The sequence below is a fragment of the Corvus moneduloides genome, chromosome 3 (genome assembly GCF_009650955.1).
Source record: "Corvus moneduloides isolate bCorMon1 chromosome 3, bCorMon1.pri, whole genome shotgun sequence".
In the NCBI taxonomy this organism is placed as follows: domain Eukaryota; kingdom Metazoa; phylum Chordata; class Aves; order Passeriformes; family Corvidae; genus Corvus; species Corvus moneduloides.
This window is the reverse complement of record NC_045478.1, coordinates 61,766,624-61,792,490: the sequence shown is the minus strand read 5'-3', so window position 1 is coordinate 61,792,490 and position 25,867 is coordinate 61,766,624. Positions and strand designations below refer to the sequence as shown.

Sequence of the window (25,867 nt, the reverse complement as noted above, 5' to 3'; positions counted from 1 at the left end):
GACCAATTTATGACTGATCACTTTGGGGGCTCATTGAACATTTAGGCCATTTGATGCTCTCAGTGGGCTATTTGGTTATTAAACTTGAGAATAAAAGTGGTTGAGGTTCAAAATGGTTGATCTTATTCAGCTTTCTTGAAAAGAATTCACTGGTTGTGAATGGACTGTATCAGAAACAGTGGCCAAAGTCGTGCATTTTTCCGAGATGTTCGTGCGTCATGTAGGACACACTGCAGAGAGACTGCAAGAATGAGGATCACACAAGTAATTGTCATTTGCAGGGAAATCAGTTTCTGTTCGAGACATTGCCCAAATTGATTTCCTTGAAAATCCCTCACTTTTGGATAGTTAGCATCTCAAAGTGCTGCCTGGTGTTTGTTGGACAGCTTGCTTCCTTTCTATGTGATGTGCTGTTTTTCATCTTACAACATAGCAGGATATATTTTTTGGTACCACAAAATTTAGTATTGCTTTACCCATTACTACCATGTCTATTTTTTTACTGATTTTGAGGTGTTCTGTTGTTTTGTTCTAGTCTCTTTTATTCATATTAGAATTATTACTAGATTTGTTACTATAAACAAATAGAAATGTTTAATATAATTATTGGTGAATATTCTGAAGTAATGAACAACATACTAAAAATACCACTATAGTAAAGGATCCTTATATCCTGATTTAATCCATTGGACAGCATGTGCTCAGTATGTCTCCTTTAGTTTTGATTTATTTCAATAGATTCTGACCTTTTCCATATCCAAGCCAAATTTTTCCACTGTTCTTAGGCAATTGAATTCACTGTAGGCATAGAAAAATGGTAATTTTACTACTGGTAGTAGAAGTTTGCTCCAAGCAGTGCATTTGCTGCAGTGCATTTACATTTCTGTGTCTTATGACAGAGAAACATTAAATATTCAAAATTCCAATTCAGTTCTAACATTTTTGCGCAAGTCTCTCTCAAAGGTTGTAGTGCATAATGTTATGAGCAGTCCTATTAATGTCAGACAATATTAGCAAATCTACTGCAAATCAGTGATGACTGTTACAGTAATTTTCCTGCCTGACAAGATTGGCTTCAGGAAAGCAAGACTCTCCATTGTTTTAGGAGGTCATGTAAGTGCCATACAGTGTGCAAAAAAGATGGAATCAGAGCCTGTGCTTTCCGTTTTCATAGATCTGCTACCTTCAATCTGATCCCGCAGGTATTTTTGTATAACTGCTTTTTAAGTACCTTTCTTGACTGCAGAATGACTGCTTAAAGCCCTAACTAATAAAGATACTTGCAGACATACTGGTACTGATATAGATTACCTATAGATATATTATCAGCATTTTAAAATATATTCTTTAAATTATTTTCTTTAAATGATTTGATGTGAATACTGCTTGTCTTTAAGACTTCTGTTAAAAATTGGACTTCTTTTCAATGAGGGATATGTGTTTTTTTAAAATCTGACTTTATTAAAAGCTCTAAGGGAGTGGACCAACAGCACACAGAGGTTATAACGTACAAGCTTTTCATGTCAGTAGAGAGAATGTCTGTAAAACATGTAAATGACAACATGATGCCAGATGCAGAGCTGCAATGAGCTGTAACAAAACCCCCAGTATATTTGTTTAGGACCTTTTTTTTTTTTAATTATGGTCATTGCAGATGCTACTGTAGTAGGTATTTTATAGACAAGAGAATGATTTTTCATCAATGTATTTAAATACTAAAGTCTTTAGGAAAAATCAATTTTTAAACTGGTGTGCCTACTTACCAGCATGAATACATTGAAATAGGAGTGCTATGTAGGATAGTTATTCTTATTAATGAAATTCACTGGATTTTCTAGATTTCTATTTGATTTTTCACCATCCAAACCATCTCTTTAAGTATATAATTAAGGAAAATAAGTAATTATAAGAAAAAATGTCGAGTGTGATCAGCTATGTCAAGCTGTTTTCACCTTACCTGTTGGTGCAGGAAAAGATATGTGTGTATGAACACTTAAGTTCACTGTCACCTGTGCCAAACTGGTGAGTAAACAGACACCTGCAGAGCAGCAAATCCTCAGTCTTTCAGACGAGCTGAAACCATTACACATGATTAACTCAAATGTTGAGTATCCTGATTTTTGTTAATATCTTCTTCAGGGTGCTGCTTTTGAAAATTAATTAAGTGTGCCTATAATGGTTTTCTAAATGGTGGTGTTTTAATTTCTGACTGTATTCAGTTGAGTGCAGATACTATGAAAGTGATTCATATATGAGTAACATGTTTACATCACATGGAGATTAACACAGCAGTCAGTGGAGATGAAAATAGTAGTGCAGCAGCACAGGCAAATACACAGTAAACATAAAATGCAAATATATTCATTGATTAGTTATGGATGCATTCTGCTTCTACATGTGCAGAAGATCAAAATGCATCCCATACAGGCAAAATATGGTGCATAGCAATTTAATTTCTGTTTGGTTTATTTTTAGTCACTCAAAACAAAAAATAGGAGCAAGTGTACTGCAAGGAAATGGGAATGATGCACAGAGTCAAAAAAATGACATTTTGGACATATCTTCCAATCCACTGCAGAAATCATGTTGTTCTCATTAGTTTCTCTGAACAACAAGGGAAGCCCTTCTGATCAAAGTGAAGAGCAGTTAGGGGCAGTGCAGAGATGTCCAGACCATGTCCTGGCTTCTAAGAATCAAGATTAAATCACTGCACAGTGCTGTGTTCATGCTCTGTTCCTTCCTCTGAAAACCAGAGTGCAGGAAAGTGGGGGATAATGTGAGTCTGGATGGCTCAGGAACATTTGACATGGTCATGAGAATATGGGCACAACAGTGCCTTACCTTGGATTTAAGGACTGGAAGTCTCCCAAGTCCCACAGTATAAACATATGCTGTGACAGTCTAAGTGCTGCTGTGAGGTGGAGCCAATAGCCTGACTTAAAGCACACACTCTCTGGTGCTGGCTAAATTTTTGGCTCACCAGATTTCAAAAAATTAATCTGCTTGCACAGTCCACAGCATGTGCTTCCAGAGAGCCTGATTGCTGATTGTGTTTGCAATAAATTGACTGAGAACAAAAGAAGACACATTGATTTGTTCAGTTTGTACTTTATTCTAACCAGATATTTTTTTAAAATGCAACCTTCTTTGGATTATAAATGGAATAATTCTTTATATCTTTCTAAATAGTGGCTAGGTGGACACTTTCTATCTCTTAGAAGTGCAGGAAATCAATAAGAAATGTTTAACTTTAAAATAACATATTTGGTAAATACATTTCAGATGGTAAGAGCAGAAAGTCCTCAGCTGTGTGCCAGCTGCTGTGCAGCAGCACGTGATGCAGCAGGCAGTGCTGCTGCAGATGTGAGCCTGCTTCTCCATACTTCAGTTTCCTGTAGTTATTCCACCAGTATGTGTGTGGGTTTTCTCTATTTCCACTCTTCCAAATGACATAAAACGTTTGGCTCCCCAAGGACTGTACTGAGGTTACCTGTAAATTGTGCAAACCCCTGAGAGCTGACCCCCATAATTTTCTCAAGTAGGGGTTTGGCCAAGGATGACTGGTTGCCTTCTAGCCCTTGTGCGTGGATTTTCTTCCTTCAGAAACTGATGGGGACCAGAGTGGTGCTCAGTGGTGGAGCAGGCTATGAGTGATGTGTAGACCTAGATCCCAAATCATGGAAATTTAGATAAATGGTCTTGTGACTGTGACCATCTCACCATCTCTGATAAAGCATGTTCAGTAGAAGCACATAACCAAGAGCTGCACTTTGACAAATCCTGTCTTCCTCCTTAAAATATATTAAAAAAAAAGATAAATGCATAAGGCATTTAAAATATATATTCTCATTCTTTGTATCAGTACTGCTAAGTCTTATTGTCAACTGAGTAGGAATGGCTGCTGAAAACAATTTTTCCCTCTTTGCTTTCGTCCTTTCTTTCATCCTAAAGTCTATAGAGGTACTATCAAACCTAGCAGCTTAGAAAAAATATATAAACTTTAGAGCTACCACCGAATTTAATTCGTTTGTTGATTTCTTTTTTAAAAAAACAAAACTTTCCTGGAATTGTCCCATAAAAAACATCAACTGGAGATTTAAAGGACAAGAAATGAAGTTGCATTGCCCTGTGCAGTATTACTAACTGGGGTAATCCACCTGTTAGGGAAACGTAGATTAGATGATGTAGCTTAAAATACTGCCCCTTTTCATAAGCAGTGTCCCCACATTATTGCTTTCACTCTGCAAGCTTTTCTACAGCTGCTTTAAGTTAAAGCTGTCCTTAATGAAGATAGAAATTGTTATATAACATAACTTATTGAAAGCTTTAGAGAATGTATGCCATACTCCTCATCAAAAAAAATTTCCAGTGAGGTACTGTCCTCTGCTTTCTGTGCTGTGTTGTGTTCTCAAGTGACATTGAAACTCTGCAGCTGTTTTGGCACACTTTTCTATACTTCTATGTTGATTTAGCAGTACAACAAAAATCTGGAAAACAAAGTAAAACAAAAAGTTCTTCGGTGTTCTTAGTGAAGAACTATCAAAACCAAAGAAACAAAAAAAGGACACTGAAAATGAGGAGCTGTGAGGAACTTTAATTTCACTAAAGCAAGAAAAAACAAATCTTCACGTTATTCAGTCTGTGAGAATCAATCAAGATGCTTTTATTAGAAATGTGTGAACTTGACTCTGTTGTGACTCTCACTTTGTCCATGAGCCTCCTTCTTGTGTTGCCTTGAAGCAGAACCCAGTATTTGCCACCCTGCGCTGTCCCATCCCCAAGCACCAGGTGCTTGATGTGCCATCTGCTGCTGCACAGTACACACCTGTCAGCATGATAGCAGACCTTAGAAAAAGCATGCATGATGAACATTCCATCAACATACTCATAACTGTCTGAAGATGCATAGTTGGTTGTGTTCTTAATCCAAATAATTTTTTCTAAATGTTTTAAAGTAAATATAACCAGTTACATTTGTCTTTTTTTGCCTAATCAAAAAATTATTGTAGAAAAGCAGTCTGTTGCTGATGCTTTAGTAGCAAAAAGGTTTGTAAAAATATGAAGATATTTCCAGCCAATTAAGAGAAGATACTTGATTAAAGGTATCTTTCTTGTGATGTTTCTTTCAGATGCAGAATGATATTGTCAGAGTCATTGTGTTTTACAGAAACAGAAATTTTAATTTGACCTCTATAATGATACATTTACAGTAATGGCATAATAAAAGCCTTTTTTTTCTCATTTCAATAGTGTTTACTACTCTGTTGGCCCCTGTAGGGGAACAACATATGAATCTCCACAAAAAAAGTTTCATATCTGCCTTCATTTTACCAGAGGAAAAAAAATCTGTTCAAATGCTCTGGTGCTCTGATTTAATGAAATCGAAAGTACTGCATATTATCAGAAATTTGAGTGTTTCAGGCTGATCTAGGCACACTCCAAAAATTCTCAGCATCCTTACATATGTTTCATGCCCCTTGGTACCACAGATCAAATGCATTATTCAAAGCTAAGTGGCCTACATGTCTGTTCAGATTCGTGGTTTGCTGTTGCTTCCACTTTTCAATTGCAAAGCTGAAGGACATTCCTGTCTCGCTAGAGTATGCAGTGAACCCAACTAGTTGTTTTTAAGAGCTGTTTTCCTTTATATGTGTGACCTAGAGAAGAAGGTCTGTGCCATTCAACCATTTTTACTTACTGAGCGCTATATTGTTACAAAAGCACTGGTGAGAAAGCCGCATCATTTTTTGCAGACACACATCTTTTTGCTTTAGGATATCAGCAGTGTAGTTGGGTTGTCACAGTCCCTGGATGAATTATTCAAGCTCTTGACATCAGAGATTTCTGCTAGCAGATTGGCTGGTGCTGGGATAATAAAATCTTTCCACAGAAAAACAGTGGAGAAGGATGATGGCAGTGAGACCAGCAGAACTGCTGCTTCCAATACAGCTGGCTTTGTCTGGCTGTTGCAGCTCTGCAAGAACATATAAGGATGTTTTTAAGGTTTGGCTTCATGTGAATTCTCTGATAAGAGATGGTGGAGGGATTTTTGTAAGAGGCCTGCATTTCCAGTGAGGGAAAGAAATTGGATCATTGTTGAAAAATTACTTCTGGCTGTATTCTAAAGAAACGCTGCACTGAGAGAGGGGTAGAAGCCGCAGCAGCATCCACAGCAGCAGCAGCAGCAGCAGTGCCTATGGCTCGCTATAAAGGTGCTGGTGGCAGAAATGTTGTGTCATTGAATGTGCTTCCTGAATTCTTTCAGTGCCAGCAGGGTAAGTGGTGCGAGTACGGAGCTGACAGTCCTTGCAGGTGGGGAGAGCGTAAGGACCTGTGTGACACACACGTCTTGTGGGTATAGATAAGCAGTACCTGTGCAGAGAATTTAGTCAACGCAATTGCTTCCAGGTAAATTTGTACAAAGCATATTTACAATGGAATTTTTAAAATCAATGCACTGCTTGTATTGTGTTCAGACATGGATTTTACAGTGGTACAATCTGTTCCTTTTAAGCCTATGCAAAATAAATGCTAGAACCAAGGAAACTTTATTGCTTAGTAGTTCCAGTTTGGCTTGTAAGGAATGTATTGCTCACATAATTTCCCTTGAAATGGATTATGTAGAAAGGCTATTTCTGCTGTTTGTTGATATGACTGAAACTGTGTATGACTTCTGCTGGTAAAGTGTCTTTTTAGGAGCAGGAAGCTGGTTCTTTGATTTCCAGTTTTTGTCAGAAGGCTGTTTCTTAAATAATCAAGATGCACTGGAACAACAAATTAGGGAATCATTTTTGTTCATTTCTTTGATGAGAAGTTTGACTTCTGAAGGCCTGGTTTATTTCTTTTGGCATGCCCTTGTTGTCTCAGATTTGCTGGGGAGTTTTTTAAGTTACAGAGGTGTGAAGAGAGGCAGAACTGGACTAATTCTATGTGTGCTGATCTCTATCCCTACACCTATTCACACACAACCCAATAGAAGTGTGCAAGTACTTCCATGGAAATTTATTTGGCTGCCTCTATATGTAATTTCAGAGCATAGCTGACATTTACTGTGTGTCAAAAGGAAGGCGTCTTTTTCATGGTTAGGAACCATGCAGTGAGAAGTCTGTTTTTCAGAATGTAGAAACAATTGTCACATACAAAGTCAAGACACCTTCCTGCCAAAAATAGTCAGTGTGGAATGAAGCATGGTGCAGTATCATAGTGATATTTTTCATAACTTGCCCATGAGTGCAGCAAGTAGATTCTGAGAATGTAATACATTTTTAAAACTTACATAAGGTCACCTGCCCAATGATACAAAAGGAAAATAAAGAATGCAACATTACTTTCTTAGGCATAAAGTATGACAGTCTAGCAATAGATTCTGGACAGTGTAGGTATCTTTTTTTCCTTTGATATTTCTTATATGTGAGATATTATTTATATATAAAGAAAATATCCCTGAATTATAATGCACAGACACTTTTTGGGAACTTGTATATGGTCAGGGAGCTATCACTGTCCCACTGACGATAACATTTTGACCTATGAATTTTGTGTGGTGATTTCTATCTTTATGTACCCTCATTGTGAAGCAACATTGCATGAGTGTAAGTCAGGGAGCTTATTGTTAGTAATGCAACAAGCTTAGAAGTTGCTATTCCAGAATGTTAATGGGTATTAAGGAATATTCCATTTTAATTTTACAGATGTGGAATAGGAAAAATGCTATTCAGTGCTGCACAAGTCATTGGCAAATGCAGTAGTTAAAATTCGATACTCCATCTGTAGATTTTGGGATATGCACATATTCTTATAGAAAGCAAATATTTAACAGCAATTGTATTTATTTGAATTTTCTTTTGGGAAATGAAGGTGCTCATTCAGAGCTGATGACAGTAATAACATGATTTGGTTTTCCATGAAATAGATATTTCCTCCTATTTTTGAAAGAAAAATCTCTGTCAGAAATACTTGAATATCTCTGTTGAGAAATTACTCCATGTGTCAAAACTGATTACCCACAAGGAAGGGACAGGACTTTGTGGATTGCTTATAGTGCTGTGATGCTCTTCCCTCCACCACTGTGACCCTTGCTGCTGAAGCTGGAGGAGCTCATTTGGGAGCTATTTTTATCTGGGCATCTGGCAGCTGTCCCGCAGGGATGATGTGACAGTCAGGGAAATTCACTATAAATCAGACAAGTGCTTTGAGACAGGACTAAGGGAGATGGTAAGTAGTGGTGGAGAAACTGCCTGAGCTAGCTAATGGCTCCTTCCTGGTAGGATCTCCCAGAGGACAGATAAGTTTGATAATACAATTTCAAGTCTTTAATTCAACATTCTAAACATTTTCAAATAGACACGCTAAGAGTATTTTTTCTAAGTTCCTAGCTGACTTTCTACCTAAAAGCAGCTTGGCTGTTGGAGACGTGGATTCTAGTTAAAAAGTATAGAGAAGTTCTAGGTGCTCAGACCTTGGGTAAGTATAGTATGGACTTAGAACTCAGATTTATCTCGACATTCAGATTTTAAATGGTGTTTTTCTTGTTATTGGCTTGTTAAGACTTGAACTTTGCCATGAAACTCTTCAAATAGTCAATTATCAGAACATTATTGTAATAATATGAAGTATTTGTTATGAGTATTTGGAAGCAAAATTGACTGTCACAATAAAATATAGAGTAATTTCTGGCAAGGGCAGAATGCATTTGTTGTCAATAGGGAATTTTACTCTTCCATCATGTAAATCTGAGTGTATCCAGTGATGTCTAATCAAACTGATTTCCTTTTATTCTCAGATGAGCAAGAGTCAGTGCAGAAACGGACTTTCACAAAATGGATCAATACTCATCTGGCTAAGGTAACACATGGGTTTGAAACTTATTTTGTTTAAAAATCCAGCCTTTTAATCTATGCCTGTACAGCCCTGGAGTATAGAATATACTGCTCTCTGAGCAGTATTTCATAAAGTTAAAAAAGGATCCTCATCATCTGTACACCGTTGAGGATGAATCTCAGCATGGTAGTGGTCAGCTGCAGAAGTGTGAGTGGTGTCCAAAGGCAACCACCCAGCTTCTTTGGCCAGAACAGAAGGGTAGCACAGTACCTGCTGTTTCAGCCAGAGGAAATGTCTGAAACTGATTTCTATGAAATAGAAATATTAGACTTATTGCACACAATATATTCAAATAAAACTTAAGTCATGTCTGTAGTTTGATAGAGATGTACTGAGCTGGTTACAGACATAAATAGTGCTTCATTAATCCAGTGCCGAATTAATTATCTGATGGATTGTGGGATTTGTCATGAAACTATTGTTGCTTCTTCTTAACAAAACTTAAAACTCCTCTTTTTGCCTTTAGAAGAGTAAAGACTGGGATTTATACACAGTTTTCGAAGTATTAAGTTACGATTTGTACTTTATATGAAAACATAAGCAGTGAGATTCAATTTGGCATTTCCTGAAGTTTTCACACAACACAGCTCTAACCATAGTTATCAATTAGTCCAACAAATTAAAATTTTAAACTCCAGAGAAGCTTTTTGAAATGTGTATTTTTAAGCCTGAAGATGAATGATCATTAAAATTGAGCGAAGAATATCTGTAACAGCACTGTTTTAGCTTTTGTGGAAGGAATTGGCTAATAAAAAATGAGCCAAGCAAAGCAGGAAGCCCTTCTAATGCTGTATCATGTGATTTGATCTAATGAGACAGTATGGTAGAGCAGCAGCACTTATTTGCATTGCTGAGGAACGTATTTGAAGGACTTACTATGAAATTAACTACACTGGCATTGTAAAATTCAAGTGCAAGAACAAAGTCATCTTCAGGACTTCTTGACAGTGGATTCTCACTGGAAATGAGGTCTGTCCCCATATTGTCTTTAAACTAATTTGGAAAAGCTCCCCATCCAGCAGAGAAGCACTCTTTTTTCTGTTTACTTCAACTGAAATTGAAAGGCATTCAGTGTTTGCTAAAGGATTTGCTATGAGGGCTGCAAATGAGTGTCAGGGGAGAAAAATAACTCTTATTTCATGTTCATCTATTTCTTAGTTGTATTGTGTCCTTAATAATAATCTGATAATTATGGAAAAGAAGAACTGTTAGGTAGGTTATCAATATTGTACTGTTAGGTATTACGAGTGTGTGTGTGTGCACGTCATGACAATTTCCTGGTCTACAGACTAATCCTGGGGAAGAGACAAAGTTGTGGTGGCAGCTTCACTGAGAGATCTTTCGCTGGATTGGGATTTGGGACTGATTCCTGCTGTGCTAGTCCCTTTGGGCCATGAGGACTCAGATGAACCTTTTGACTTGCCTGATCTAGGTGTGTTGTTCTTTAATGGGTCTGATACTGTAAAGGCTGATCAAATACATTCAAACCAGGCAGTTATGCAGCCACAGCCCTGACTTTCAGCTACCTGAGGTACCTTTTAGTTACTTGTAGTAACTGGTTTGTGTACATTCATGCTTGAGCAGGAAAGTTGTTTCTGTGATACTTTTATTGATGGCTCTCAGCACATTTTCCTCACTGCCTAAATCAGATGTATAGATTAGCTGGCTCTGCTTCCCATTTCCACTGTTACACTGCCAAAGGAGAAGCACTGTTCATAGAAATTAAACTCAACAGAAGTGACCCATGCCGTTCACATTCTTAAGGTTTAAAGCTTAAGCTTTTAAAATTTTGTTAGTTGCGTTTTTGGAAATACGTAAATGGAAATGTGTTTTTTTAGTTAATCACAACAGTATGAGGTGCAGGTGAGTCTCTGAAGTGCCCAGGACTTCCCTTGCACTCATGTTCTGACTTGTACCTCAAAGTTTCAATATTTAGGCTGTTTGAGTTTTGTAAAAGGTTGTTGTGGTTTTGATTGTTTCAAAAGAAACTAGAGATCTGTAACATCTCCATTGTCTGTAAGCCTTTGAAATGTGACAAGGAAAAGTCCTGGAAGGATACCCACTTTTAGGCAGCCTTGTCTGCGTTCTGCTCTCATCTTTGGCCCAATAAAAAGTGGAGCATCTTTTAATCTGGTACCTAGCAAGGAGCACTGCGAAGTGTTGGCCTCAAACTTACAGCAGAGAAACAGCAATACATGCTGCACCACTGTGGGGTAAAGGAACTGGGAGTGAAGAAGTGAAGCTGAGCCAGGGGAAAAAGGGGTAGCTGGGGGCAAGGTGATTTGAATTTTGCTTTTGTGTCTCACCATTGATCCAGAAAAACTCTGCTGAGTTTGACTTAGTATTTGCATTCAATATTAAGACTAACTTCACTTCAAACTGTCTCTCTATCTCTTGGCTACTCTTGGAAAATTTGGGTTTCTTTCCTTTCACTGCCATTTTTTATAATCTCATAAAATTATCAATGGAAAAATTAATAGGAGGAAATAACAGAAAATGAAAACTATAATTAAGATTTCTGTAACTTTTAACACCATGGCTATCTAAAGAAATGTCTCATCATAAATGAGTCGGAGGGTTTTTGGAAAAAAGTACTACATGAAACCTCAAAAGCAGGGGAAGATAATGTTTTCTAAGCAAAGATTGATGGGGATTCACTGTAGCAATTTGAAAGATGTGTTTAGAGGTAGCAAAGGAAAGGAAACTCTAAGGTAGAGTTGTCATCCTTATACTGTGTTTGAGTAGAGCAAAGGAGGATCTAAAAAGGAGCAGTTTCTCACATTGTGAGGAGTAGTGATTTGAAAGAAATAGAAATACAGAAGTAATTTGACTATTTTAGGTAGGACCAAGAACAGTTCATAGCTTGGGAGCATAAAGCAGGATGTGATTGTTTGTCAGGGTTTGCTATGAGTAAAAAATTCTTCCCTGCTAATCTTTAAGATCTTAGTGTATGTTTTTCATCTAAAAAGTCGTGCTCAAATTGAAACAAACTAGTTCTATAACTGAGGCTATCAAGTACATTAAACCAATTAAGAATGGGTTTGAGAATATGGATACAGATAAATAAGAATGAGCAAACCAGGTAAATTAAATGAGACTATTGCTGAAATTTCTTTGCCAAAACGGTTGTCAGGCACTGGAATTGGCTGCCTGTGAAAGTGGTTGATTCATGATCCCTGGAGGTATTTAGAGGAGGTGCAGATGTGGCACTTAGGGACATGGCTTAGTGATGGACATGTCACTGTAAGGTTAATGTTTGGACTTGATTTTAAAGCTGTCTTCCAGCCTAAGTGGTTTTAGGATTCTATGCATTGAATTTTATGAAAGGCAATAGGAGACAGGTGGAATTTTTTATTCTCTCTCACTCTTATGATAGAATGCTACCTTTTAAAAATTATTTTTCCTATTTCAAATAGACATTCTTTCACAAGCAGAAGACAGGTAAAAGACTCAAAGAAAGGTGGAGGTGAAACAGCCTTGGTGCAAGCTGTGCCCTCACCCAGCGGGCATGAACAGAGAGGATAGACTTGCAAGTATGATAACTAGCAGGTAGTGTAATGCAGCTTCATTTTGGGTGGGCTGTTAGCACGAGGCTGCATCTGTCCCTCTGCTGTCTCCCTAACCCCAGCTGTCTCTGCTCTCTGATTCTGAGTAGTAATCTGGTGAGACTCATCAACTGGAAATTATATGTTTTCTCTGCCAGCGACTTTCAGAAATTGGGTCACAGTCTATGAAATGAATGTGATCTATCTTCTGGCCATCCTGTTGAATTTTTGTGCATCTGTGCAGTTCTACTAATGATAAATGAGATATGCATGTGTAACAGGACAAGAAGTTTTCAGATTCCATATAATTTATTCATATTTTTCTGTGATTGTAGAACTGTCCTTCCTCATCTCAATCTCAGCTTCTAAGTATAGACGTAATTTGAGTATGCTTCTATCTTTTGAAGCATCTTTTCAAAGTCTAAATTTAAAATACAGAACAAATTTACACAATATATTTCAAAAAGGAGGCATTACTTGCATTCAGAACAGCAATTGCTTAAATATTTTTCATTTCATTACCTATGCCAATTTTTGAGGTAGGGGATTAGATGAGTAAAGAAGATGAAAACTATATCACTTTCTTAAACAGCAGAGGCATGTGATTTTTATTGCCTTTTTCATCTTTCCTGAAAGTTTGGGGGAACAGTAGTTTCAAAGCTTTGAAACACAGACTGTAAATTGGTTTAACCCAATCAAATAACGTTTTTGTTCCCAGGTATAGGGATGATTTTAGTATTTGTACTCACCAAAGTATTGCTGTAAACTCACTGATAGAGTGAACAACAAATACTTACTGAAAGAAATTACTATTAATTTTGTGTTTCCATTAAGAGGATGCACACATTAAAACACAAAAGCAGAGGATGGATATCAATTAAAAATAAAACTAAGAATGGATGAATATTTTTTATTTTATGTATGCAATATTTATATAATGCTCAATTACACCTTGAGCATTAAATCTCACGTTAAAACTTTTGAAACTGCAAAATTATATCTTTTATAGCAAAGAAAGGAAGAAGAAGGTATATACCAAGACACAGAGCTCTCACACACAGTTCTGTCCATGATGTTAGCTTGTTCTTAAAATGTAACTTGGTCTTTCAGGAACCTCATCAGTTTTCACCATTTAACTCAGTCTGATCCTTTTGGTCGCTTTCAAATGTGAAAATAGAGGCCTACAATATCTTAGTCACTGACACAGAAAAAATACGAGCTACTGTTCACCTTGACTGCATGATGAGGAAAATCTGACTGGTAGATTTCTGCTTCAACAGTTACTATATGATTTATCTAGCATTGCATGTAGCCTCTAATGTTAAACAGTGAATCCTAAATTAATTTATGTGATGAAATTAATAATGTAAAACTTAGGACTGAGTCCCTCAGTTTTAGTAATTCAAAAAGTCACTAACAGCAAGGAATATGAAAACCTGCATGCTTATGGATTTAGGAATTATATTGTGGCAGAAGGGTGGTACAACTATTACAGAGTAATGGAAATTTCACATTGTCCTTGCTATTCTAACATATATTTCCTTGCAGACACAAATTCAGTTGTTACAGAGATTTGTTCCTGTTTGTGCATGTGGATAGATTTTCATACATCTTTTCAGCAGTTTTTGAAAGATTATTTGAAAATTAATGTAGCAAAAATAATTTTCAATGTCTGCATTGGCATTCATTATGATGCAGATGCTGTTATTTGTATAGTATGATTTATTCATTAGACAAGTTAAGTAAAGAATGTGAGGAAAAGATTCCTGTAGCAAAGATGCAAATGAGAAATTAAATGCAAGAAAAAGTGTTGGAATAAAAGCAAGGCTTAGCAAATACACGTTTGTTCCATATCTGAAGTTTGGATTTTATAAAACTTACTTTACTTTGTGAGAGGAGGAATGTCTAGAGATTGCAGGTCTATTCAAAAATTTTTTTGAGGCTTGTCAGTGAAATATTTTTCTGTATGTACCAATGTTCAATCCTTTAAGTCAGTCAGAATATTTCCTGGAAACGACAGCAAATTAGACAAGTTGTAAGAGCAAAAAATTTTTGCAAAGCATTTCTTCCACAGTTCCCATTTATGATCAATCAGTTCTAAATACAGGTATTTAAATTAATATTTAATGTGATGAAAATCTAGTTTATTAACCTTGAAGCTTTGTTCTCATTTAATTCATATTCCTCCTACAGATCACATTTACTTGTACTGAGTGTGACTCCCTGCTTGGGACATGGCTGTTCCTAGGTATCGTTGTCACTATAAACCACACTACTGTGATTGGATAAACTGCAATAAATGAGTCTGTAATAGAATTCATGCAAACCAGGGCGTAGCAGATCGTTAATCTTATTTTGCTATTTTTCTTCCTTGTAGAAGCTTGAAGAAGAGCTTAATCAAATACTGAGGCACCTGAAATCATAGTGCGCACCACGTGACAAGTTGTAGATTTAATGTCTCGTTATTCATTGAAGTATATTCTAAGTTCTGCCAAAGAATTTTGTTCAAGAGTTTATGATTGACAGTTTTTCTTTAGTATTACAAGGTATTTCTTTGCACAGGCTTTCCAGCATTCAAAATAGAGTGTATTAGTATCATTGCAGCTGATTGTATTGCTAGGGCTACACACTTACATGCAAAAAGCCAAAATCTGGAGTACATTCAACATTTTAAAATTGCAAAAATTTAAGTTAGTTTTCATTCCCTGCTTTTGCCGATTTACAGTTAGTATTTTGGCAGTGCATTAAGGAACTAAGTGAATAGTTGTTAAGCCTGAGTCACCAAATTAAAAAGTTTTCAATATATTCTAACTGAATATAGCTTAAAAAAAAACCCCCAAACCTTCCTTCTCTGGAGGCTAATAAGTAATCAGTGTTCACCTTCATCTTTCACTTCATTTGGCATTATGTATGCATCCAAGGAGTAGGTATTTAACCATTCCAACAGAAGATGTGTTAATGTCAGTGGAGGATCTGCTAGAAAACTTTAAAGTATCAATAGTCCATATGTGTGAGCTTCTCAGTATCAACTAGTGTATATATCAGCACAGGGAATAAGATTGATATCCATGCTTGTGTAGAAGAGGAGTCTATTTTTCCATATATAGCACTAGAAATAATGCTCATTCCGTATTTCTGAGAGTGACTGAAATAATAATAGTAATAATAGGGTAAATTCTAAGCTTATATGCCCAGTGTAGTTAAAAAAAAAAAAAAAAGGTGAGTGTAACCTCCTTGTAACTAGGTGTTAACATCTTCAGGGTAGTGAAAAACATTATATTAAAAAGTGTATTACTAAGAATACACAGTTTGGCAGTTTATATAATTAACTAGTTTTCCATATTAGAGGGATCTTATACGGGAGATCTTGTGACACGGGTGTCGCATCTGCCTTCTGTTCCTGTTTTATTGGTTATAAGATCCTGTTTTATTGGTTGTTCCTGTTTTTATTGGTTTAGCAGATATGGTGTGTTGCTGCTAAATACTGGCAGTGTTTGTAATTATGCCACCTTCCAGCAACTAAAAGTACATTTCAGCCTGCTGAGTTAAGGACAATTGTTGTGATTATCACACTTCAGAGCAGGAGGTTTTACCAACTTTGGTGCTTAATGGTTTCCTTGCTGCTTCTCATCTTATTCAGTGCTTTCTCTTCACCTGTTTTTACTCAAACCCGTGTTCGATTCAAGTAGAAAGTACTGTAGATGTTCATTTGCTTGAGATACTTTCTCTGCCTTACCGTAGTACCAAGCCTTAGTTGGGGCATAAATCTAGTTTTTGTAGCTTCTCTCAATACCACTGGAGGGTGGTTCAGAGCAAGAGGTTGGCTTGGATGATCAGAGGTTTTAACTACAGTGTGAAGCTATACACTGGAGAAACCAGAAGTGCTTCCCAGACTTGCTTTGCAGATGAACTCTGGATTACTTCTGGCTTCATGTTGGGATGAGACAAATTCTGACCCCTCCCTCGATTTGTGAGTAAGGATACCACAGCACACAAGCTGGAAGGGAGCTGTGTTATGCTCAAACAGGGTGTCTGACAAGCACATTATGGGCACCAGAATTACGGGGTACTGTAAATCTCACTTACCCTTCAATCTAAATGTATCCTAAATTGCCCACTGTAAGAAATCCGCCTCTCTTCATTGCTGTAGTGTCAATTTCAAGAGACAAACCTCACTACTGGGGCATTTTCATAGGTGGGGAGATTCTTTCAGGCCTTCACCTCCTGTTAGATTAGGTTGGCAGCTGCTATAATCTTCTTGTCTTTATGGCTAAATTATTTTAGCACATAATTCTTCAGTGTTTTGTCATGTGGTAATACTGATAAAACCAAAGCTGCTCCAAGCTTCAAACAGGAAATGATAACGTAGAAGGTGAGGAAAATTAATTGCATTTATGTCAACTGCCTGTGATGCAAGACTGGGACAAATTAATCTCCAGTGACCCACTTGCTCCACTGATTTCTTTGGTGTTATATTAAGGAAGAATATGATCCAAGGAAGAACTTTATCTATTGCATTGCTAGGAAATAAAAAACAACTATGACTAGATATACCCTCATAATGAGTTGTAGTGCTGCTTTATTTTATATACATGAGAAAATAGGCTCTTCTATTAGTGTGACTATTAGAGCATGTCAAATCTCAGATGAAGTCTGCTCCAGCAGAGGAATTCTTTTTTCACTTTATGCCAAAATTATGTTTCGTTGAAATACTAGTTTATCCAAGCTGAAATTTTTTTTTATTTGGGGAGCCAGAATCTTTTGCTTTCTCCTGATTTGTTATTACATTTTTACCTTCTCAAGAGCAATGTTTCATTTGTTAGATTCATGTTTTCAAATCTCTATTTCTACACAAAAAAAGTAATCCGTAAATTGTTGTACAAGCACTTTTTTTAACAAGTGCCCCAAAAGTAAATTATTAAACATAAAGTAGTTTCAAGAATTTTGTACTCTCATTGTAATTTTAGTGAATTAGCAGGTATTGTTATTAGTATCATTATTATCATCATCATTATTGTTTTCATCATCATAAGGTATATGAATTCTCACAAGCTGATGGAAGCTGGAGGATGCTTATTCTGATTTTCAGCTGGACCAAGTTTAAACTTTTTGTTTCTGAGAGTCATTTTGTGATCATTAATCTACTGACCAGCTGAGAGCAGTAGTTCCACAAACTGGGGTGCATTTAAGAATACAGAGTTTTATTATGTGACCATGTTATTTAAAATTTCTGAAAAATCACCTGTTTACATATTTTTGAGTGTTGTCATTGTTGTTCTTGTGAATGTAAAGACATTTCGTGAGCAGTTTGTGTTAAGTAGGAGCTGACGTAATTCTGACAGCACCAGAAGCCTGCAAGGCTGGAGGAGAGGAAGGGAAATACAGCAACTCAGTGTAGGAACTGTCAGCTGCGAGTAAGTGGCAGCATCACTCAACCTGCTACACCACTCAAGGGATCTTCCCTTCATACACCTCCTTCTGTTGCTCAGACTGAAAGAGTGAAATTCCTGTGAAATACTTAACACTAGGGAAAATAATCTGATGGACTGAATGTGACTATAATAGTACATCTGTAAGTTCTGTGTATTTTATAGAACCAGAGGCAGTTGCTGGTGTGTTTCTCTGCTTGTTTCAGGGACCAGGAGGTTTTTTCTTTGTATCATCAGTGGCAGAAATCCACAAAGTGTTACAGTCCTGTGCCAGAAATGTTAAGTAAACAGTGTCGTGGCAAAGCAGTGGTTAAAGGATATGTTGATATTAAACATTGTAAAACACGAAGAAGGGGACCAGCCACTCTCTTTGGGTTTCTGTTCAAAAGGAAGAGAGGTAGGATGTAATCCTGGTGAGCTTTTATAATATCTGAAACCTTCTCCCTTCTCAGCGCAATCCTCCCATGCTGGTGAATGACCTGTTTGAAGATATCAAAGACGGGGTAATGCTTATTGCTCTTTTGGAGGTTCTTTCAGGGCAAAAGCTGGTAAGAACTTTCTTCCTTCTAAATATACAAGATAGTTGCATAATTTCTGTGGGATACAATTTTCTAATAAGTTTCTCTATTTCAATACTGTACAAAAACTTGCTCTTACATAGGAAACTAAGTTTTTCACGGAGTGGATTATCTGATTACAAAGCATTATTACAGATTATTACAGGCACACTTGATTGTATGCATTTTTTATTAATTTTGCCGTGTATTTTATAAAAATTTCTTATTTGTATTAGTCTTTGCAGTTTGTCTGGGCTTTGCTGCTATGACACTGTCAAGGTCTAAACTGCAAGTTACTTCTATACATCTTGGAAAAATGAGTCATTTCTTGTTAAATTTATGGCTTTGCCTCAAAAAATCTCATACAAGCTCCTCAAATTTCATGGGGGCTTATATCCATTTGCCTTGACAGCTGCTCTGCTACTGTAAAGTACCTTAAATGATGCCAAATGGCTTTTTCACAGCCAAGTTAAGTGCAGAGGGGATGGTGTCCACACAGCAAATAGGCTGTCTCTTGGGAGGCAGGCTAGTTTTGTGCATGGAGGAGAAAAACGAAAGGATTTTAGGCCAAGGGCTCTGAGTTTTCCCTAAACAGCTTGCAGATCAGGTGTCAGTGTCTGAAGGAGCAGTGCAGCTGTCTGTCGTTCAGCTGGCTCCAGGGCTCAGGTGTTACAGGCTCCCTCACATGAAGGCAGTTTGCAAGTGCTCTCCTTTTCATATTTCACCTCTGTTTCGATTGCAGGGGAATCCCAAAATTAGGTAGTAAATCAAACTGCAAAAGCGATTTTACTATGAAATGGGATAAAGGTGTGTTTTACAGTGTGTTTCTGCTCCGTTGCAATATACCCATTTCAGGTTCTGTTAGTGTAAGACAGAAAGCCTCCCTCTTGTGGCGAACCACAAGTAGTAAAACAGGGAAAGAATTTTAATGACGGCACCTGTTACAGTGAAATTCACTGGATTGTATCCTGCCTATATTACTTAGGGAAAGACAAGAGATATTCCAAAACTAGAATAGTGTCTGGTGAACTTAAAGGTTATGTATACCAGCGTATGATATCCTGTAGTAACTACAAGAGGTATTCAGAATTTATAGTAGGCCTTTGTTAAATCCATTTGTAACATCATGAATGGGAATTTAAATTACAATTTTGCACATTTGCATTACAATATAAAATTCCGTGGGGAATTTGATTCCACTGTAGAGTATTAGAAACCTAGCATATTTTCTTGATCAAATTGAAAGAATTCTGTCTTTTTTTTTAGCCTGCGTGTCTAAAGTTCAGCGAAGTTCATTGTTCAATGGGAATTTAGCTGAGATTTTAATTGCCAGTAAGGTATTAGAGAGATGGGATGAAAATCCATAGGTAAAATGTCTTCACTGCAGACTGATTTGTAAAAATAACAACCACTTTGACTTATACATTGCAGGCAAAAATATGTCACTGAGAGAATGTTGTCTTCTCTCAAATGCATATATATACACACACACACATATATATGTGTTTGCATGTGTGCAGAAACAGTAGTAGTTACTTTACATAAGAAAAACAGTTCTCTGATTTAATGATGTTTATGGACTGAAGCCAACAGCTTGCATCCTGTGATTTTTAAGACATATGTGACTTTTTTATAATGGAATTATTGTACTTGTGTCCCCTGTATCTGTCAGTCCTCCCTGTGATCTATATGCAAAGATACAATTCAACAATTTAACTGTTCCAAGAAGCTTTTTTACATAGCCATTGACTGTAATCTGGAACTTCATTTTTTGAAGCAAATTGGCATAAATCTGATTGAAGTTTAATCTGTTCTTTTTCTTTAAGCCTTGTGAGCAGGGACGTCAGCTGAAGAGAATTCACTGGGTAGCCAACATTGGCACAGCTCTGAAGTTTCTAGAAGGTAGACGGGTAGGTATGGTAGCACTTAGCCCTGGTTTTAATTTTTCTTTTCCTTTGTCACCGTAAGGATGTGATTTGTATCCACCCATCTGTTTTTATTCTCCAAAATCTGAGCTATGTTTCTACACAGTGCCTGAAAACTGCTTTAAAGTAAAAATTATACGGTCCAACACTAATATGTGGCAATGCATAGGGTGAAACTTGTTGGTTTGGTTTGGTTTTTTTTTTATTAACAATGAATCACCTTGGAGGATTTCCTTTTTTTTTTTTTTTTTTTTTTAGTGTGCTCTTTGGCTCCTCGTGATTTCTACTTCCCTGTTGCTGTTCTTAGCAAAGAATGAACTTTAGTTCAGGAGAGACATTAATTTATAATTAAAAAATAGATTTCTGGTCTTCACTAGCTTTTAAACGCAAAAATCTACTCCCTGAAGTTATAGATATGAAAATAAAGGGCAAGGTGACCCCGTATTAGCTTTCCGGGACTTCAGACTAATTCCTGGATTTGTACTGGTCCAGTCAGTGCTGTGGCTGTTTTAGAAAAGAAAAAAAAAATTATAAATTGAACAAAAGAAGAAAACTTAAAAACTCATTTTGATCTTAGTATGAATATCATATAAAAGCAATGTATTTCTACCCTTTTTCCTGACTTCTCTCTGTACTGTAATAACTCAGATCTGGATTTTTTCGTTAGATTATAGGTATTTTTTTCCCCTTATTTCTGCATTTAGTTCAATTTTTCTCAGTGCAGATGTTACCCCTGATGAATTTTATGTCTCCACAATTCTGTACATTGGGAGTTGTTGGATTTTGGCAATCTTTACCTCTCCTTGGCTCTCTAACATCCAAACCTAATTGCATTTATGTTATATGGGAAACAATCTTAGCAGATGCCCGTAAAAATAAATCTAAAAGAGAACTTTTTAAAATTGAAAATGTATAACCAAAGCAAATATGTTCCTGGAATTCCGCTTTAGCTCACAATTTCTCTATTTGAGGAATTATAGTTTGTTAATGCAAACCATATCATATGGAGCCTGAGGGAGGAAGCTCAGGTACAGACAGAGCTGTTCCCTAGTGAGACCTCTGTAACCTAAGACAAGGCAGGGGCGAAGAGAAAAGTACCCAGACTTCCCCAGTTTACATGTCACAGCGTGGTGGGTGATCCAGCTTAGATCCCAGAAATACTGTAGCAGTGCAGCTGGGAAACTGACCCTCCAAGGATCAAGAGATTGCCAGAGCACTGCATTTTTCCTTCTGGTATCTCAGTATCTTTGTCCAGACTTGTCTTAGTTTCTTTGTAATTGTTGTGTTAACATGCCAGATTTTCTTCTACAGGGAGTTGGAAATATGCAGGGTGTCAGGCGTATCAGGGTGGTCGATAGCTGTGTTCCATAAGCTGAATGTAACCTAAAGGATGCATCTATCCCGTCTGTCATTCTTCTCCTCCCAGAGGAGGTGGGGATACTGTTCAGACAATAAATGCTTCTTCAGCAGCTGAATGCCATCCCTGGGCTGTACTCAAAGGGCAACAAGTGCAGACAGGATCTCCTTTCTCCATGGGCTCTCCCATAAAAAAACCTTATTACACATTTAATCAACTTACTATTTTCACTATCCAGAGAGACTTCTGCTAATACTCCTGTTACACTACAAACTTCAGCTCTCAATTAACAGGTAGTATTCTAGACAAAACTGGTTTTCTCATGGTTCTGAAAAGTTTATTTTTAGTTTTAGATCCGTCTTAATGGTGTATAAGATAAAGGTAACTCAATAACTACACTAGATGGACTATGCTTCTGTGAACAGTGGCCTGATCAGAAGCATTAGCTGAGTCCCTGTAAATCTTTTGATTTGTAATAGATGCTAAAATAGCCCCACTTTCTAGAAAAAGAAAAGCTTTTGTTGGAATTGGTCTAGCTGAGAGAATGAGGTATATTTTTTTAAGATAGGGAATAGAAAATTTTCCTTATTCACTGATGGAGAAACTAGTAATGTCAAATTTCTTAGAGTCTTGTCAATGTCTTGGTGGAGAGGACTGAAAATGTAACTTATGGGGACTTCTGCTCTGCCTCTTCCAAAGCAGCCTATGCAGATTAAATTCTGAAAAAAACTTAGATGTCTGGACAACAATGTTTTGTTTGCTCTTGACATTGTCTAGTGGTTTTCCAGTTGCTGATTCAGAAAAATGCAGTCTTTTGTCTGTTTTGGAGAGACAAATGAGGTCACTTAAAGTCGTTGTCCAGCTTTTCTTTAGACTGTTCACCAAAGTTTTTCCACAACCTTTGTCCTTGAACAACCTTGTAGTGCATGGGCACTTTAGCAGTCATTCATATTTTTATCATGATTGATGTCTGACTCTTCGTTTTGCCAAGGAAGTAAATACTAACATAGTTGCTGATTTTCCAATACTACTTTTTTAAATTTCCTTGAGCAATATCTACATGTCAGTTTCTTTATCATAAATTCATTCCCCTCTTTATTTCCTTCTGTCTTATGAACTTCTTTTAGGGTGATATTTTATTCAGACTATAGATTAGCAGTTGAGAGTTAATAGTCATGAAATCTGTTCCCATTTCTGTTGAAAAATCTAATTTGACCTTGGACAACTAATTTTTTCCCACTCTATTTTTAAAAGAGCTATTGTTAGGCTTGTCTTGCAAAGGGGCCTTAATCAGTGGTTTTGATATCCTTTACAATAAAATGCTCTGTGCAGGAGAACTGTGGCATTCTCTTTTTCCCTTTTCTTTTGTTTATGCTTTTTCCACTCCTTTCCTTTTTATATTTTTATTTTTAAACTCACTTTCTCTTTTCATTACACATGGGTTAGAACTGTATCAAGGAACCCTGCATAATTTAAAATCTGTTGCAGAGTATTTCAGTTGCTCTCCTGATTAAATTTTATTGTAAGATATGCCAAAAATGTGCTTTCTTTCCATTAAAAAATTAGATTAATGCATTTACCTAATATTTTAAAATTTATTTTTGTATCATATTTTTCCTTTTGCTTTTCACGCTAGTCCGTATACAGAGGATCTCCGGTTTGTACAGTGTTTCTATCTAATTTTTATTTTTCTTTCTGCTTGAAATTATTTTTCTACAAATAATAGCATGGATTAGTCTTAAAAGTTTCCCATTACTTGCAAAACTTTCCTAAATGTGAAATTATACTTGTCTAAGTGTGAAATTGCACTATTCAGTGTTTGGGGGTTTTTTAATTGAAAAACTTGTTTTGCAGAAATGCATTTCTGATAGAAAACTTATTTGAAATGCATTTCATAATTGCTATTCTTTGTATGTGACAGTAACACATGTTTTCTCTTCTGCATAGATTAAGCTTGTCAACATAAACTCAACTGATATTGCTGATGGCAGACCTTCTATTGTGCTTGGCTTGGTTTGGACCATAATTTTATATTTTCAGGTACTACATTTTTTATACTTCAGAGTTGCTTGCTCAAACAATGGTTCAGATCATCCCTTTATATGAACTGGTGTAGTTACAGTCTTTCACTGTAACTAAATCACTTTGTAATTCCTGGATAAAGCAACAGTTGATGGTAGGGATGCTTCACATTGAGTAAAATTAGATACTTTTCTGTGGAGTAAATTGGTCTTTGCCTAGAACGGAGTTCCTTCGTCACTGAAACATATTCTTCTGCTTTCTCTAAAGAATACAATGTAGCAAAAGAGGAACATAATTGTGGATTCGTGTTACAAGTATCTTTAGCAATGGCAGTGGTGACTGTGCTGTAAGTTTAACTCCAGTGCACTGGGTGTCAGTTAGTAATTATTCTCAAACCATACGTGTAAACATGATTCACTGGTGATTTCACTGGAAGATGCAGATATTTGCAGGGATATAATTTAGCTGTGAATGATGTAGATTGAGAAAGGGTTGAATTTGTAGAGGAGAGAGCACTTGCATTCTGTTGAAGTTAGGTGGGAGGAAAAACTGGCTTCTAAATCCTGACCATGAGTTAACAAAGTGAGTCACTGTTCAACACTTAAAATAACAACTAATTTTATTGCTCTTATTTATGGAGTTCTTTGGCTCCCTTGTAATGTCTCAGGGAATGCCTCAATAGTTCAGAATTTGTCAGAATAAAAGTTAGTCAGAATGATATTAGCATTTTCATTTATAGCACCTTGAGATGAACTGAGAAAATGATGCTTCTCAGACTTACTGAAACTAGTTCTCTGCATCAGTTTTACTTCATCATTTTTTGACCTTTTCTATAGTTGTCACAGGCAGATACATAATTTTAACATTATTGAAAGCAGAAATACATGGGAGCTGTGGTTCTCATTCTGGCAGACTCATTCTGCCATGTGACAAAACTTTGGATTTTAAGAGGACAGCATAAAAAATCTTGCAACATCCTCTGGTTATAGCTTTGTCATGTTAAAGAACCAAATTGTTAGTCAAATTAATGTTCTTAAAATAATCAAGTTAATGATTTTCATTTGATGAAAGGCATAATTACTGTCCTACACCCTCAACAAGCACTATTAATGCACTTTGCCTGTAGTACATTCACTGTTTCTTCACAAGGTACCTCTAAGCAAAAACACAATTGAATTTATGCTGGAACAGTACAACAGGAAGTAAAAAAAACTATCCAGATGAGATCATTGAGTTTACTGCCACTCTTTAATTGAATGAGCCTCCTCTGAAATTAGTGGATTATTTTATAATCTGAACTCAAACTACATGTAAGCCATCGTCTCCTATTTTGGTGATAATTTGTCATAATAGATAACATGACACACTTGCATATTGTTCCAAATTTAGAGTGTCAAGTCAGTGATGTTTAGATGCCTAGTGCTTCTGAATTTAAGACAATCACCTGGGGACATACGTTAGTGTTTTTAAAGCTCCTTTAATGTATATTTAAATAAAACACAGTTAATCACAGCTTCTGCCCTACTTTATTTTGGACAGTTTTATTGGGAAATTATTAAAGAAACTGGTGTGAATTAAGAAGATTATCTACAAAGAGTCTATTAACATTTTTTCCCTGCAGATTGAAGAGCTTACCAGCAACCTCCCACAGCTGCAGCCCTTGTCTAGCAGTGCTTCTTCTGTGGAAAGTGTTGTCAGTTCAGAAACTGCAAGTCCCCCAAGCAAACGGAAGGTGGTAACCAAGGTCCAAGGAAGCGCCAGGAAGGCTTTGTTAAAATGGTTACAGTACACAGCAGCAAAGTGAGTAACCTACAGATGAACTGATTTTATATTTTAAGTGCAAGCTTTTTGTTCAGATTCTGAGCTCTCTCAGTCAGGAATCATCCTTTCATTCTGTATTTTTACAGTACCTTCCAATGTATATAATTATACAGCCCCTCATCATATTGTTTTTGACAACTGAGGCTGAACCGTACAACAATCAAGTAATAAGTAATGATTTACATTAATTTTGCATGCAATCATATTTTATAGCTTCTGACAAATGAATGGGATTATCTCTGACAGAATGAGGAGCTGAAAGGGGAATTAGATGTCTGAATGACAGTGCATTAGTCCCGCTGCCAAAACACTTGATGTGACACTGCCAGTA

The 25,867-nt window shown here is 36.6% G+C and overlaps 1 protein-coding gene across 20 annotated transcripts in view; it reads left to right on the top strand.

Annotated features, from left to right (window-relative positions):
* SYNE1 (spectrin repeat containing nuclear envelope protein 1) overlaps positions 1-25,867 on the top strand; it is a 295,197-nt gene that overhangs the window by 43,648 nt on the left and 225,682 nt on the right. For 14 of the 20 annotated variants that reach the window (XM_032101874.1, XM_032101876.1, XM_032101872.1 and 11 more), the window contains exons 1-7: positions 6,182-6,275; positions 8,783-8,844; positions 18,307-18,402; positions 20,238-20,321; positions 23,330-23,350; positions 23,641-23,733; positions 25,337-25,515. In XM_032101874.1, coding sequence (XP_031957765.1) covers positions 6,197-6,275; positions 8,783-8,844; positions 18,307-18,402; positions 20,238-20,321; positions 23,330-23,350; positions 23,641-23,733; positions 25,337-25,515 — 614 coding nt within the window. In that variant the 5' untranslated portion in view covers positions 6,182-6,196. Of the gene's footprint in view, positions 1-6,181; positions 6,276-8,782; positions 8,845-18,306; positions 18,403-20,237; positions 20,322-23,329; positions 23,351-23,640; positions 23,734-25,336; positions 25,516-25,867 lie in introns of those variants that run through there. The other 6 variants (XM_032101881.1, XM_032101882.1, XM_032101866.1 and 3 more) reach the window with 3 other exon arrangements.